The 13,692-nt window shown below is 42.7% G+C and overlaps 1 protein-coding gene across 2 annotated transcripts in view; it reads left to right on the top strand.

The window, feature by feature from the left end:
* Nucleotides 1–13,692, top strand: part of LOC147912689 (zinc finger protein 211-like) — a 132,497-nt gene that overhangs the window by 26,220 nt on the left and 92,585 nt on the right. Inside the window, exon 2 of one of the 2 annotated variants that reach the window (XM_087420926.1) lies at nucleotides 2,584–2,709. The exons of the other annotated variant lie outside the window; for it this stretch is intronic. Coding sequence (XP_087277052.1) covers nucleotides 2,677–2,709 — 33 coding nt within the window. The 5' untranslated portion in view covers nucleotides 2,584–2,676. The remainder of the gene's footprint in view (nucleotides 1–2,583; nucleotides 2,710–13,692) is intronic. 2 annotated transcript variants of the gene reach the window in all.

Raw genomic sequence — 13,692 nt, 5'->3', positions numbered from 1 at the left:
AGGGAAGAGGGGCACAGTGTGAGTTAGGGTTTAAAAAGTTATCCAAAAGTTGCTCAGAGAGAGAACACACTGGAATGGAAGTGATTAGGACAGTGAGGCACAGGGAGTTGAGTCCTCGTCCAAGGTCGCAGAGCTGGTAAGAGGCAGCTTTGAGGACTGAAACAGAGGTTAGTCACTTAGTCCGAGGTCACCAGATTCCAGCGCTGGGCGGGGGATACAGGGGAGGCCTGTGCATCTGGATCCCAGCCATGGTTGCCTGCCTCTTCCCACAGATTCTGAAGGATGAAAAAGTACTTAGGGAACCTACACAAGAAAGGAGAGGGTGTCCCAGACCCTCAGTGGTCCTAACATCACCCATGTGGTGTCTTGAGACTCTTCCTTTGTTATTTTCTCAGCTCTTGGATGTGGGGACCCTGAGAGTGCACCAAGCCCTGGGTTCTGAGTGCAGGCAAGAGTTACATGGAGATGTTCCCATTTCCGGCAGCCAGTATAAACAGATGTGGAAGGTTATGCCATGAACAGATGGCAACATGTGAAATGCTTGGAAGTGTGATTGAGCTGGGAACAGTGAACAGCAGGTCTCCACTGTTAAAAACAAAGAGCAGGGGGTCAGTAATCAGTCTTGTAATGTGGTTGCATGAAGAGTTGGGTTTCTTTTTTTTTTTTTTTTTTGCTGAGGAAGCTTCACCTGACCTAACATCTGTTGCCAGTGTTCCTCATTTTGTATGTGAGCCACCAGCACAGCACAGCCACTGACAGACAAGTGGTGTAGGTCCTCACCCAGGAACTGAACTGGGCCGCTGAAGCAGAACACACCAAACTTAACCACTAGGCAACCGAGGCTGGCCCAGGAGTTGGATTTCTGTTACAGACGTAATGAGAGGTTTGGAGAAGAGGCAGGAATTGGTCTTACCCAGGTTTAACATGCTCCATCTAGCTGCACAGTGGAAAACAGGCTTTGGGGTTAAGGGAGGAGGCAGGGACCCCAAGAGGGGGCAACTACTGTAATCCAGATGAGTTGTTAATGGACTGAGTGGTGGCCATAGAGGTGCGAGAAAAGATTGGATTTTAGGTCCATCCTCTTTAAGAAATGTCAAGTAGACTTTTGGATGTTATAGGTGAGGGAGAGTCAGGGATGACCACAGGGTTTTTGGTCCTAGCAGCTGAATGGATGGAAGCTCCACAAGTAGAATAGGGAAATTGGTGGTTAATTTTCCTTGGGACTATCAGAAGGATTTTTTTTGGCCCTGTTAAAAGTCTGAGATGTTTCAGAGAACAGTGAGTGGAGGCGTCAAGTGGGCAGCTGGACACAGGTCTGGAAATTTGGGGAGAGGTTCAGGATGGAGACATCCAAAGGTGATGGCTATTGTGTGGACCAGGGTGGAGCTGTGGATGACCCTGAGGAGGGGAATACAGGTTTTGGTGGCAATGCTATTAGTGGGTCAGAAAGGCTAGGGTGCATTGCCTAGGAGTGGTTCTCTCCCTTGACACCTGATTGGGGTTGCTGGCCCTCAAACCCAGGTGAGGGAGAGAAGTGATATTGAGAATGGTGTGGGAGAGAGGTTGATCTGGAAGGTGGCCAAGGCTTCCCTGGGATGAGTGGACTTGAGGTGGCTGTGAAGGCAGAGGAGTAATTGAAAGAAGATGACACTGAGTGCAGGGCTCCTAGTAATTCACTACTGTATGGATTCACCAGAATTGTGTGGTGAGCTTTGATGGGGTCTGGGGTGTTTCAGTCTTGCTGGTGAATAAGATGTGGGGCAGTTGTGGTCATTTGTCCCAGTCACTGTGCCTGGCATGAAGACCAATGGGACTGGTCTTTTAATGAAAGTTGAGTGGAAAGTGAAAGGTTGTGGTTTTGAGGGGAGAGCAAGTGCAGCACAGAATTGGAAGAGGGTCATGGGCATCTGTATTTCACACATTGTTCTGGGTGGCTAATACTGAAGCAAAGATCAGAAACAGAAGGAGATGCCTGCAAAGCTGTATTGTGACTTTCCCTGGCTTGGGATCAGAGGACTGAGGCTGTAGTAGATCCTATTAGAAATTTTCAAGCACTCTCTGGATGCCATGTGCCAAGTACATGCATGAGTCCAGGGAGATGCCCGTGGTGTGGGACAGGGAGGTGGCAGAGCTGTGGGGGTGCAGTGATCGGGTCTGAAAATGTGAGAGAGGTGGAGTCCACAGAATTCTGTGCACATTGAGAGGAAGTGTGAGCTGATGGTCCCTGGGCCCTGGTGTTCGGGATGAATGGTGAAGCAGTAGCCCACTTTTGTATGTGTCTTGGAGGCACAATCTGGGAGACTCCAGGGGAATTGCTTGACAGGAGGGATGAGATTGTGCAGGCCAGGCCCAAAACTTAGATGGCATTTATCTGCTCCCCTGTCTGTTATTGCTGAGGGCTGAACACAATCATGAATGGGACCCTGAGGAGAGATCAGGCCTCAGTTGCACCAGGGCCTGGTGTCTGCTCTGCAGTGGGTAGCTTTGGAGGAGGATGAGCATGGGGAAGATGTGTGAGGATTTGGATTGTGAGTTCTCAGAGATAGAGAATGATCATGGTTTCATTTGTGTTGGTCATGACAGGGTGTTGTGACCTTTGAGGACATAGCTGTGTACTTCTCCTGGAAGGAATGGGGCCTCCTTGATGAGACTCAGATTCACCTGTACCACGATGTGATGCTGGGGAACTTTGCACTCATATCCTCGTGGGTAAGGCCCTCTCCCTCCCCAGTGACCTGGACTAGACTCTGCATTTCCCGCCACTCCTTTTCCCCAGGAGATGCTCTGTCCTTCTCACATGTGAACTGTGGGCATTACATACTTCTCTGTCTTTCTGAGTAGTTGCTGTGTTGCTAGGGCTGGAGTGTTTGCATTGCCCTCTTCTCTCCCCTGCAGCCCCAATACCCTCTGTTCTGAACTCTCAAAGGGAAGGATTCCAGGTCAGTGAGGCTAATGGATGGCGCCTTGCTCGCCTTCTCCCTGACCAGGTGAATGTGTCCAGATCCATGCAATTTCTGTTCTCTATGGTTTGATCCCTTCCTTTAGCTGAGAGTTTCTTGTGCCTGCCTGTGACGGGAATCACTGGTATTGTCATGATCACTACTTAGCAGTACTGTGGGCTATTTTCCAAGACCTTCTTGTTTCATTCTTTTTGTAATGTTTAGACTTCTTCTTCTTGCCCTCCACACCCCCCTTTATGGAGGTATAAATGACAAATAAAATTATATGTATTTCAAGTGTAGCGCATGATGATTTGATATATGTATACGTTATGAAATAATTACCACAACGAAGTTAATTAACACACCCATCATCTGATGTAACTACCTTTTCTTGGTTGGTGAAAACACTTAAGATTTACTGTCTTGCTTGGCAAATTCAAATGTACAATAGAGTATTATTAACTGTAGTCACCATGCTGTACATTACATCCTCAGAACTCACTCATCTCATAAATGAAAGTGTATATCCTTTGACCAACATCTCTGCATTTCTCCAGCCCCCAGCTTCTGACATTCTACTGTCTGTTTCTATGAGTTTGACTTTATTTTTATAGGCGTACATATAAATAATACAGTACAGTATTTGTATTTCTCTGTGTGGCTTATTTACTTAGTGTAATGTCCTCCAGGTTCATCCATGTTGTTGCAAGTGGCAGGCAGTTTTCCCTACTTTTTTTTGATTGAATAGTCGTGTGTGTGTGTGTGTGTGTACGTGTACCTCATTTTCTTCATCAGTTCGTTTATTGCTGGACACTTAATGATGCTTCCCTATCTGGGCTATTGCGAATAATACTACAATGAATATGCACATACAGATATTTCTTGGAGATACTGATTTTGTTTCCTTGGGACATATACCCAGAAGTGGGCATGGTGGATCATATTTTTAATTCTATTTAGTTCTATTTTTAATTTTTTGAGCAACCTTCATAATATTTTCCATGATGACTGCACTGATTTACATTCCCAGCAACAGTATTCAAGCGTTCCCTTTCTCCACATCCTTGCCAATGTGTGTTACCTCTTGTCTTTTTGATCATGGCCGTTGTTACAGGTGTGAGGTGATATCTCCTGGTTTTGATTTGCCTTTCCCTGATGATTAGCGTTTGTGAGCACCTGATGGCCATTTGTATATCTTTTCCACTGTGTTGATTGTTCCTTTTTTTGTTCACAAGTTTGTTTGTTTGTTTGTTTGTGAGGAAGATCAGCCCTGAGCTAACATCCATGCCAATCCTCCTCTTTTTGCTAAGGAAGACCGGCCCTGACCTAACATCTATTGCCAATCCTCCTCCTTTTCTTTTTTCCCTTTTTCTCTCCAAAGTCCCAGTAGATAGTTGTATGTCATAGTTGCACATCCTTCTAGTTGCTGTACGTGGGATGCGGCCTCAGCATGGCTGGAGAAGCGATGCATCGGTGCGCGCCCGGGATGCAAACCTGGGCCGCCAGTAGCGGAGCACACGCACTTAACCCCTAAACCATGGGGCCGGCCCTGTTGCCTATGCTTTTGATGTCATATTTAAAAAATTATTGGGGCCGGCCTGGTGGTGTAGTGGTTCAGTTCGGCACACTCCGCTTCAGTGGCCTGGGTTCGTGGGTTCGGATCCCAGGCACAGACCTACACCACTCATCAAGCCACGTATAAAAAATAGAGGAAGATTGGCACAGATGTTAGCTCAGGGCCATTCTTCCTCGCCAAAAAAATGCTTCTCCAGAAAATACAAAGAATAAATAAAAATAAAAAATTATTGCCGTGTACAATGTCAAGGAGCGTTTTCCCAGTGTTTTCCTCGAGGAGTTTTATGGTTTCAGGACTTACATTTAAGTCTTGAATCAATTTTGAGTTCATTTTCATGAGTGCTAGAAGACAGGGATCCCGTTTCGTTTCTTTGCATGTGAATATCCAGGTTTCCCAATAGTACTTATTGAAGAGACTATCCTTTCCCCATTGTGTGTTTTTGGTGCTCTTGTCAAAGGTTAGTTGACTGTATATGTGTGGGTTTACTTCTGTTCCATTGGTCTGTTTTTATGCCAGTATTGTGCTGTTTTGATTACTAGAGCTTTGTAAGATAGTCTGAAGTCAGGAATGTGAAACCTCCAGCTTTGATCTTCTTTCTCGAGATTGCTTTGGCTATTCAGTGTTCAGGCTCTTTTGTGGTTCCATACAGAGTTAAGGTATGTTTTTTTTTTTTATTTCTGTGAAAGATACCGTTGGAATTTTAATAGGAATTGCATAGAGACTGTAGATTGCTTTGGGTATTATGGCCATTTCAACAATATTAATTCTTCCAATCCATGAGTATGGAATATCTTTCTGTTAATTTCAGTCTTCTTCAATTTTCTTCATCATTGTTTGAGTTTTCAGTGGTACATATCTTTCTGCTCCTTGGTTAATTTTATTCCTAAGTATTTTGTTGGTCTTGATGCTACTGTAACTGGGATTGCTTTCTTCCTTTCTCTTTCAGGTGGTTCATTGTGAATATACTAAAATGCAAGTGATTTTTGTATGTTGAGTTTACATCCTGCAAATTTACTGAATTTCTTTATTCGTTCTAACAGTTTTTTGAGGTGTTCTTAGTGTTTTCTGTATGTAAGATCATGTCATCTGCAGAGATGATTTTACTTCTTACTTTCCAATTTGGATGTCTTTTCTTTTTCTTGTCCACTTGCTCTGGCTAGGACTTCAGCACCATGTTGAAAAGAAGTGATGAGAAAGTGGCCATCCTTGTCTTGTTCCTGATCTTAGAGGACAAGCTTTCCACTGTTGAATATGATATAGGCTGTGGGCTTGTCAAATATAGCATCTATTATGTTGAAGTACGTTCTTTATTTTTTTATAATTTTATTTATTTATTTTTTCCCCCAAAGCCCCAGTAGATAGTTGTATGTCATAGCTGCACATCCTTCTAGTTGCTGTATGTGGGACGCGGCCTCAGCATGGCCGGAGAAGCGGTGCGTCGGTGCGTGCCCAGGATCCAAACCCGGGCCACCAGCAGTGGAGCGTGTGCACTTAACCGCTAAGCCACGGGGCCGGCCCGGAAGTACGTTGTTTCTATACCTAATTTGAAGGAGTTTTTATCATGAACATATGCTGAATTTTTTGCAGTGCTTTTTCTGTATCTATTGTGATGATCTAATGATTTTTATCCTTCCTTCTGTTATGGTGGTGTATCACATTGATTGACTTCCATATGTTGAGGCATTCTTAGATCCCAGGGATAAATCCCACTTGGTGATGGTGGATTATCTTTTTATTGTGCTGTTAAATTTGGTTTGGCAGTATTTTAGGAAGGATGTCTGCATGTATGTTCATCATGAATATTGGGGTGTAAATTTCTTTTCTTGTAGTGTCCTTGTCTGGCTTTGGTAGCCTCATGAAATGAGTTTGGAAGTGGTTCATCCTCTTTAATTTTTGAAAAAGTTTATGGAGGATTATATTAATTTTTCTTTAAAGGTTTGGTAGGATTCACCAATGAATGTATCTGGTTCTGGGCTTTTCATTGTTGGCAGATGTTTGATTACTGATTTCATCTCCTTATAGGTCTATTCAGTTTTCAGTTTTTCCTGATTAGTCTTGGTAAGTTGTATGTTTCTAGGAACTTATGCATTTTGTCTAGGTTATCCAATTTGTTGGCGCTGAATTGTTCATGGTAGTCACTTAATGATCCTTTGTGTTTCTGTGCTGTCAGTTGCAATGTCTCCTCTGTCATTTCTGATTTTAATGAGTCTTCTCTTTTTTCTTAGTGTACTTTAAGGTTTGTCAATTTTATTTATATCTTTAAAACACCAGCTCATTGTGTCCATTATCTTTTCTGTTTTTCCAGTCTCTTATTTCATTTATTTCTGCTCTGCTCTTTGTTATTGCCTTCATTCTGCTAAATTTGGGATTAATTTCTTCTTTTTCTACTTCCTTGAGATAGAAAGTTAACTTGTTTGAGATCTTTCTTTTTCTTTGTTTTTTTTTTTTTTCTTTTTTTGTGAGGAAGATCAGCCCTGAGCTAACATCCAATACCAATCCTCCTCTTCTTTTTGCCAAGGAAGATTGGCCCTGGGCTAACATCCATGCCCATCTTCTTCTACTTTGGTTTCTTCTTAAACCCATTGGTTCTTCAGGATTGTGTTGTTCAATTTCCACATATTTGTGAATTTCCCAGCTTTCCTCCCGTTATTGATTTTAGTTTTTGTGTGTGTGTGTGTGTGTGTGAGCAAGATCAGCCCTGAGCTAACATCCATGCCAATCCTCTTCTTTTTTGCTGAGGAAGACCGGCCCTGAGCTAACATCTATTGCCAATCCTCCTTTTTTTCCCTTTTGCTCCCCAAAGTCCCAGTAGATAGTTGTATGTCATAGTTGCATATCCTTCTAGTTGCTATGTGTGGAACACCACCTCAGCATGGCCGGACAGCGGTGCATCGGCGCGTGCCCAGGATCCGAACCCAGGCCACCAGCAGCAGAGCGCGTGCACTTAACCGCTAAGCCATGGGGCCAGCCCTGATTTCTAGTTTTGTGCAGGCATACCTCAGCAATATTGTGGGTTTGGTTCCAGACCACTGCAATAAGGCGAACGTCATAATAAAGGGAGTCATGTGAATTTTTTGGTTTCCCAGTGCATACTAAAGTTATGTTAACACTATATTTTAGTCTCTTAAGTGTGCAATAGCGTTATGTCTAAAAAAACAATGTACATATGTTAATTTAAAAATACTTTAGGGCCGGCCCCATGGCGTAGTGGTTAAGTGCCTGCGCTCAGCTGCTGGCGGCCCGGGTTCAGATCCTGGGCACGCATAGACACACCACTTGTCAGGCCATGCTGTGACGGCGTCCCACATAAAGTGGAGGAAGATGGGCACGGATGTTAGCTCAGGGCCAGTCTTCCTCAGCAAAAAAGAGGAGGATTGGCATGGATGTTAGCTCAGGGCTGATCTTCCTCACAAAAAAATAAATAAATAAATAAAAATAAAAATACTTTATTGCTAAAATATGCTAACCATCATCTGCTCCTTCAGTGAGTTGTAATCCTTTTGCTGGTGGAGGGTCTTGCCTCGATGTTGATGGCTGCTGACTGAGCAGGGTGGTGGTCATGGAAGGTTGTGGTGGCTATGGCGATTTCTTAAAATAAGACAACAATGAAGTTTGTCACATCGATTGACTCTTCCCTTTCACAAACCATTTGTCTAGCATGGGATGCTGTTTGATAGCATTTTACCCACAGTAGAACCTCTTTCAAAATTGGAGCCAGCCTCTCAAACCCTGTCACTGTTTTATCAAGTCAGTTTATGTAATAGTCTAAATACTTTGTTGTCATTTCAACCAGCTTCACAGCATCTTCACCAGGAGTAGTTTCCATCTCTGGAAACCGCATTCTTGGCTCATCCATAAGAAGAACTCCTCATCCGTTAAAGTTTTATCATAAGATTGCAGCAATTCAGTCACATTTTCAGCTCCATTTCTAATTCTAGTTCTCCTGATATTTCTTTTTTTTTTTAATTTTATTTATTTATTTTTTCCCCCAAAGCCCCAATAGATAGTTGTATGTCATAGATGCACATCCTTCTAGTTGCTGTACGTGGGACGCGGCCTCAGCATGGCTGGACAAGCGGTGTGTCGGTGCACGCCCGGGATCCGAACCCGGGCCACTAGCAGCGGAGTGTGCACACTTAACCGCTGAGCCACGGGGCCGGCCCTCTCCTGATATTTCTACCACATTTGCAGCTATTTTCTCCACTGCAGTCTTGATTCTGTCACTCATTCCTGAGGGTTGGAATCAACTTCTTCCAAACTCCTGTTAATGTTGATATTTTGACCTCTTCCCATGAATCACGAATGTTCTTAATGGCATCTAGAATGGTGAATCGTTTCCAGAAGGTTTTCAGTGTACTTTGCCCAGATCTGTCGGGGGAGTCACTATCTATGGCAGCTATAACCTTACAAAATGTATTTCTTAAATAATAAAACTTGAAAGTCGCAATTACTCCTCGATCCATGGGCCGCAGAATGGATGTTGTGTTAGCTGGGGTGAAAACAAAATTAATGTTGTTGTACATCTTCATCAGAGCTCTTGGGTGACCAGGTACATCATCAATGAGCAATAATATTGTGAAAGGAATCTTTTTTTCTGAGCAGTAGATCTCAACAGTGGGCTTAAAATATTCAGCAAACCCTTTTTTAAACAGATGTGCTGTCATCCAGGCTTTATTGTTCCCATTTATAGAGCACAGGCAGAGTAGATTAAGCATAATTCTTAAGGGCTCTAGGAGTTTTGAAATGGTAAATGAGCATTGGCTTGAACTTAAAGTCACCAGCTACATTACAAGAGAGTCAGGCTGTCTGAAGCTTTGAAGCCAGGCATTGACTTCTCTCTAGGTATGTAAGTCGTAGATAGCCTTTTCTTCCAATATAAGGCTGTTTTGTCTATATTGAAATCGGTTGTGTAGTGTAGTCACCTTCATTGATTTTCTTAGCTAGATCTTCTGGATAACTTGCTGCAGCTTCTACATAGCTCTTGCTGCTTCACTTTGCATTTTTATGTTATAGAGATGGCTTCTTTCCTTAAACTTCATGAACCAACCTCTACTAGCTTCAAATTCTGCAGCTTCCTCACCTCTCTCAGCCTTCATAGAATTGGAGAGAGTTAGGGCCTTGCTCTGGATTAGGTTTTGGCTTAAGGGAATGTTGTGGCTGCTTTGATCTTCTACCCAGACCATTAAAACTTCCTCCATATCAGCAATAAGGCTGTTTTGCTTTCTTATCGTTCTTTTGTTCACTGCAGTAGCACTTTTAATTTCCTTCAAGAACTTTTCCTTTGCATTCACAATTTGGTTAATTGTTGGCTCAAGAGGCCTAGCTTTTGGCCTGTTTCGGCTTTCAACATGCCTTCCTCACTAAGCTTAATCATTTCTAACTTTTGATGTAAAGTGAGAGACGTGCGACTCTTCCTTTCCCTTAAACACTTAGAGCCCTTGTAGGGCTATTAATTGGTCTAATTTCAATATTGTTGTGTTTCATGAAATAGAGTGGCCCTAGGAGAGGGAGAGAAAGACAGAGGAATGGCAGGTCAGTGGAGCAGTGAGAACACACACAACATTTATTAAGTTCACCGTCTTATATGGGCATGGTTTGTGGCACCCCCAAACAATTACAACAGTTAACCTCACAGATCACTGTCACAGATCACCATAACAAATATAATAATGATGAAAAGTTTGAAATGCTTTTACCAAGAATATGACACAACGACACAAACGGAGCAAATGCTGTTGGAAAAATGGTGCTGACAGACTTGCTAGATGCAGGTTTGCCACAAACCTTCAATTTGTAAAAAACTCAATATCTGCGAAGTACGATAAAGTGAAGCGTAACGAATGAGGTTTGCCTGTACTATTGTGGTTGGAAAAGATACTTGATATTATTTCAATCTTCTTCAATTTGTTATGACTGGTTTTATGACATATGACATATGATCTATCCTAGGGAATGTTCTGTATATGCTTGAGGAGAATGTGTCCTCTGCTGCAGTTGGATGAATGTTTTGTATATGCTAAAGTATAGGTCAAGTCCAAAGTTTCCCTATTCATTTTCTGTCTGGATGATTTGCCCATTTTTGAAAGGGGAATATCGAAGGTTCTCTATTATTGTTGGGTGAAGCAAACATGGGAAATTCTTTAGGTAAAGCTCTGTTTTTTCAGCAGCGATAGTTCACACTGCATCAAGGCTTTATAAGTACAGTGAATGTGGGAAATAGTTTGCTAAAATCTTCAGTCTCATTAAACACAGGAGCATTCACACTGCAGAAAGTCCTTATGATGTGGAAAATCCTTTTCCTACAATTCCACTTTCCCAAAATACCAGAATGTGGACACTGGATAATGGCCTTATGAGTTTGATGAAATTGGGAAACACTTTAGCCAAAACTCTAGCCTCATTACACACTGGAGAATTCAGTTCACACTGGGAGACTTCAGTTCACACATTATGAGTGCACTAAATGTGAGAAAGCCTTCAGTCTTTTCTCATTGGATACCACAAAGTTCACTTCAGAAAATTGATAATGTGCAGGGAATAAATATGTCATTTCTTGTTCGGTATAACAACGTTGGGGAGATCCTTTATGAGGGTGCCATCTGCCTGTATTGAACTTCATGCCCCTGATAAACCACGGAAATTCCAGGAATATGGGAGCTGCATTGTACTTTTTAATTTGCCCAGAGCCCGTAACCAGATTTATGTCACTGCCCGTTCTGTAGCAAAAGCCATTTCACCTCTGTTCTTTGGCAGGTGCTCATGTTGTGCATTATTGACCCACTCACACATGTCCAAGGAAGCAAACCTTGATGGTCTCCATTTGCGGCAGGGATTTGTAAGAAGGCTGAGCACTCATTCCTTTCTAATTACTTTCTCTGATGAGTTAGGTCACTGATCTGACCAATTTTCGCCCCGAGGACTCTGCTGGTGACTTGAAACATGGACCGCCTTTTTCAGGAATATTGTTGGTCCCACATGACTCCTGTGATGGAATTTCCTGCCCTTCAAGTCTTCCCCCAGGAGCAGCCTGCCGCCCATTGCTCTGCTTTGTGTAAAAATGAAGGCCTTATTGTTTAAGCCACTTTTTATCTGGGGGTTCTGTTCACTGTGTGTGGTGGTTTGAAAACAGCTGGCTTCTGCTACAGGAAGGGGTGAATGAATAGCTTTGGTTGGGATCCCAATCTTTGTGTGTCTCAGAGGGGATGGTATGATGGCAGAATATGCCTTTCTCTACAGTTGTGCCCGAGTTTGCATTGCTGCCCAAGACCTCCAAGAAAAGAGTGCGGGGATTTGTGGACCTATTTGTAGCCCAGATGCCATGGTATTTTGTGGTTCAGAGGTCAGTCTGTGGAGGGACAGCTGTGATAACCTGTGCTTTTGAGAGCAACATGAAATTGTTCTCATGTTCACAGGGGATGTTGCATTGTGCTCAGTGCTGCTGAGGGAGGTCTGTTCCCAGGTCCTGCAGTGGAGACATGTGCCCTGATGTCCAGAAATCCACAGAGTGGTGTCACAGGTTATAGGATTATATGGATAGGGGAATCATACTTGTTACAGAAACACTAGATTTATAGGGAGGGGAAGAGACTGCCGCAAACTGGTTGGGATGTGCCACTTTTAAAGGGGCATCCAGAAGGTTCCAGTCACTATGGCTGTGAAGGATGAGCAGGCTCAAAAATTCTCATGGCCTCCAGAACTGTGTATCTTGTGTAGCTGAGGTCATTGTGAGAGGAAAACATGTAAATATTTTGTGGATTCCTGTACCCTCTCTGGGCTGTTCACCTGAAGGCTATTGCTGTGCAGGAACATGAGGCTTCAGAGGCCAGCTGTGTGGCCTTTGTGCCCCAGCCTGCATTCCTCTTGAATCCTGTGGGAACTGGCTCATAGCTCTCCAGTATTTGCTACCACTGAGGCAGGGCATCCCTCCAGGGCATGAGGAAAGAGGTGGTAGAGTCAATATAGGTTTATCAGACTGACATTCCAAAATTGTAGGAAATCCAGATATTTATTTTAACCATATTTTTAGCGTTCCAATAAGGTATAAATGACATGCAATAAATTGCTGTACAATGTGGTAAGTTTTGATACTCATTTAAACCCATAAAACCACTATCATAGTGATGATAAGTGAAGCTCTCCATCATCCTCTTATTTACCTCGCCCTGTCATGTCTCTCTCTCTCCTCTCTCTGCCCTCCAGGTAACCTTTGATTTACTTTCCTTTACAATAGATTAGTTTGCATTTTCTAGAATTTTATATGATTCTTCTCATAAAGTGTTTGCTCTTTTTTTTCCCCTGAGTAGCCTTGTGTGGAGTCTTCATTTTGAGATTCCTCAATGGTGCTCATGTGAGTAGTTCTTTCTTTTTATATTGCTGGGAAGTGTAATGTTCTGTGGATGTACCACTATTTGTTTATTCTTTTGTCTGTTTATGCATATATGAGTTGTTTCCAGTTTGTGACTGTTGCAAATAAAACTGCGAAGATATTCGAAGACAGTTCCTCATATCCATATGTTTCATTGACCTTGTGTTAATTTTTTGGGGTGCAATGCCTAAGGTGCAAGGCAGGTGGGTAGATATCTTTTTAAGAAATGCCAGACTGTGACATAACATGATTGTCCTCTTTTGTCTCCCTGCCAGCAGTGAATGTGACTTCTAATTCTTCCGTTTCCTTGCCAATAGTGGGTATGGTTGGTTTTAAAATTTTTTGAGCCTTTTGATCAATGTGTAACCGTATCTCACTGTGGTTTTAGTTGCAATTCCCTGATGCTTCCTGATGTTGAACATGTTTTCACTTGTTTATTTGCCACTGGTATGTCTTCTTTTGTAAATGTTTTTTTGTATCTTTTTCTTGTTTTTTAAATAACTTTTGGCTGTTTCCCTTTTCTCAAAGAAGATAGTGAAACAACAAAGACTCAGAACGTCCTTCTTTGGTGATGTGACTTCTTTGCTGTAAGGAATGACTGGTTTTGAATTCGGGAATATTTCCTGAGTGTTTTTTGTGCTGTACCCAATGCGGTGACCACACACAGTATACACTGTAAAGGCTAATCTGCATGATAAACAGATTCTCTGTCACCTTCTTAAGTCTGGATATTCAACAATACCATGTATCAAGCCATGATTTGTAGTGTTTTCCGATTTCCCTGGTGTAAACACTCCCACCATGGCCAA

This window comes from Ceratotherium simum, chromosome 33 (assembly GCF_057802395.1).
Source record: "Ceratotherium simum simum isolate JZ-2026a chromosome 33, ASM5780239v1, whole genome shotgun sequence".
Lineage (NCBI taxonomy): Eukaryota > Metazoa > Chordata > Mammalia > Perissodactyla > Rhinocerotidae > Ceratotherium > Ceratotherium simum.
This window is presented reverse-complemented; position numbering and strand designations above follow the sequence as displayed.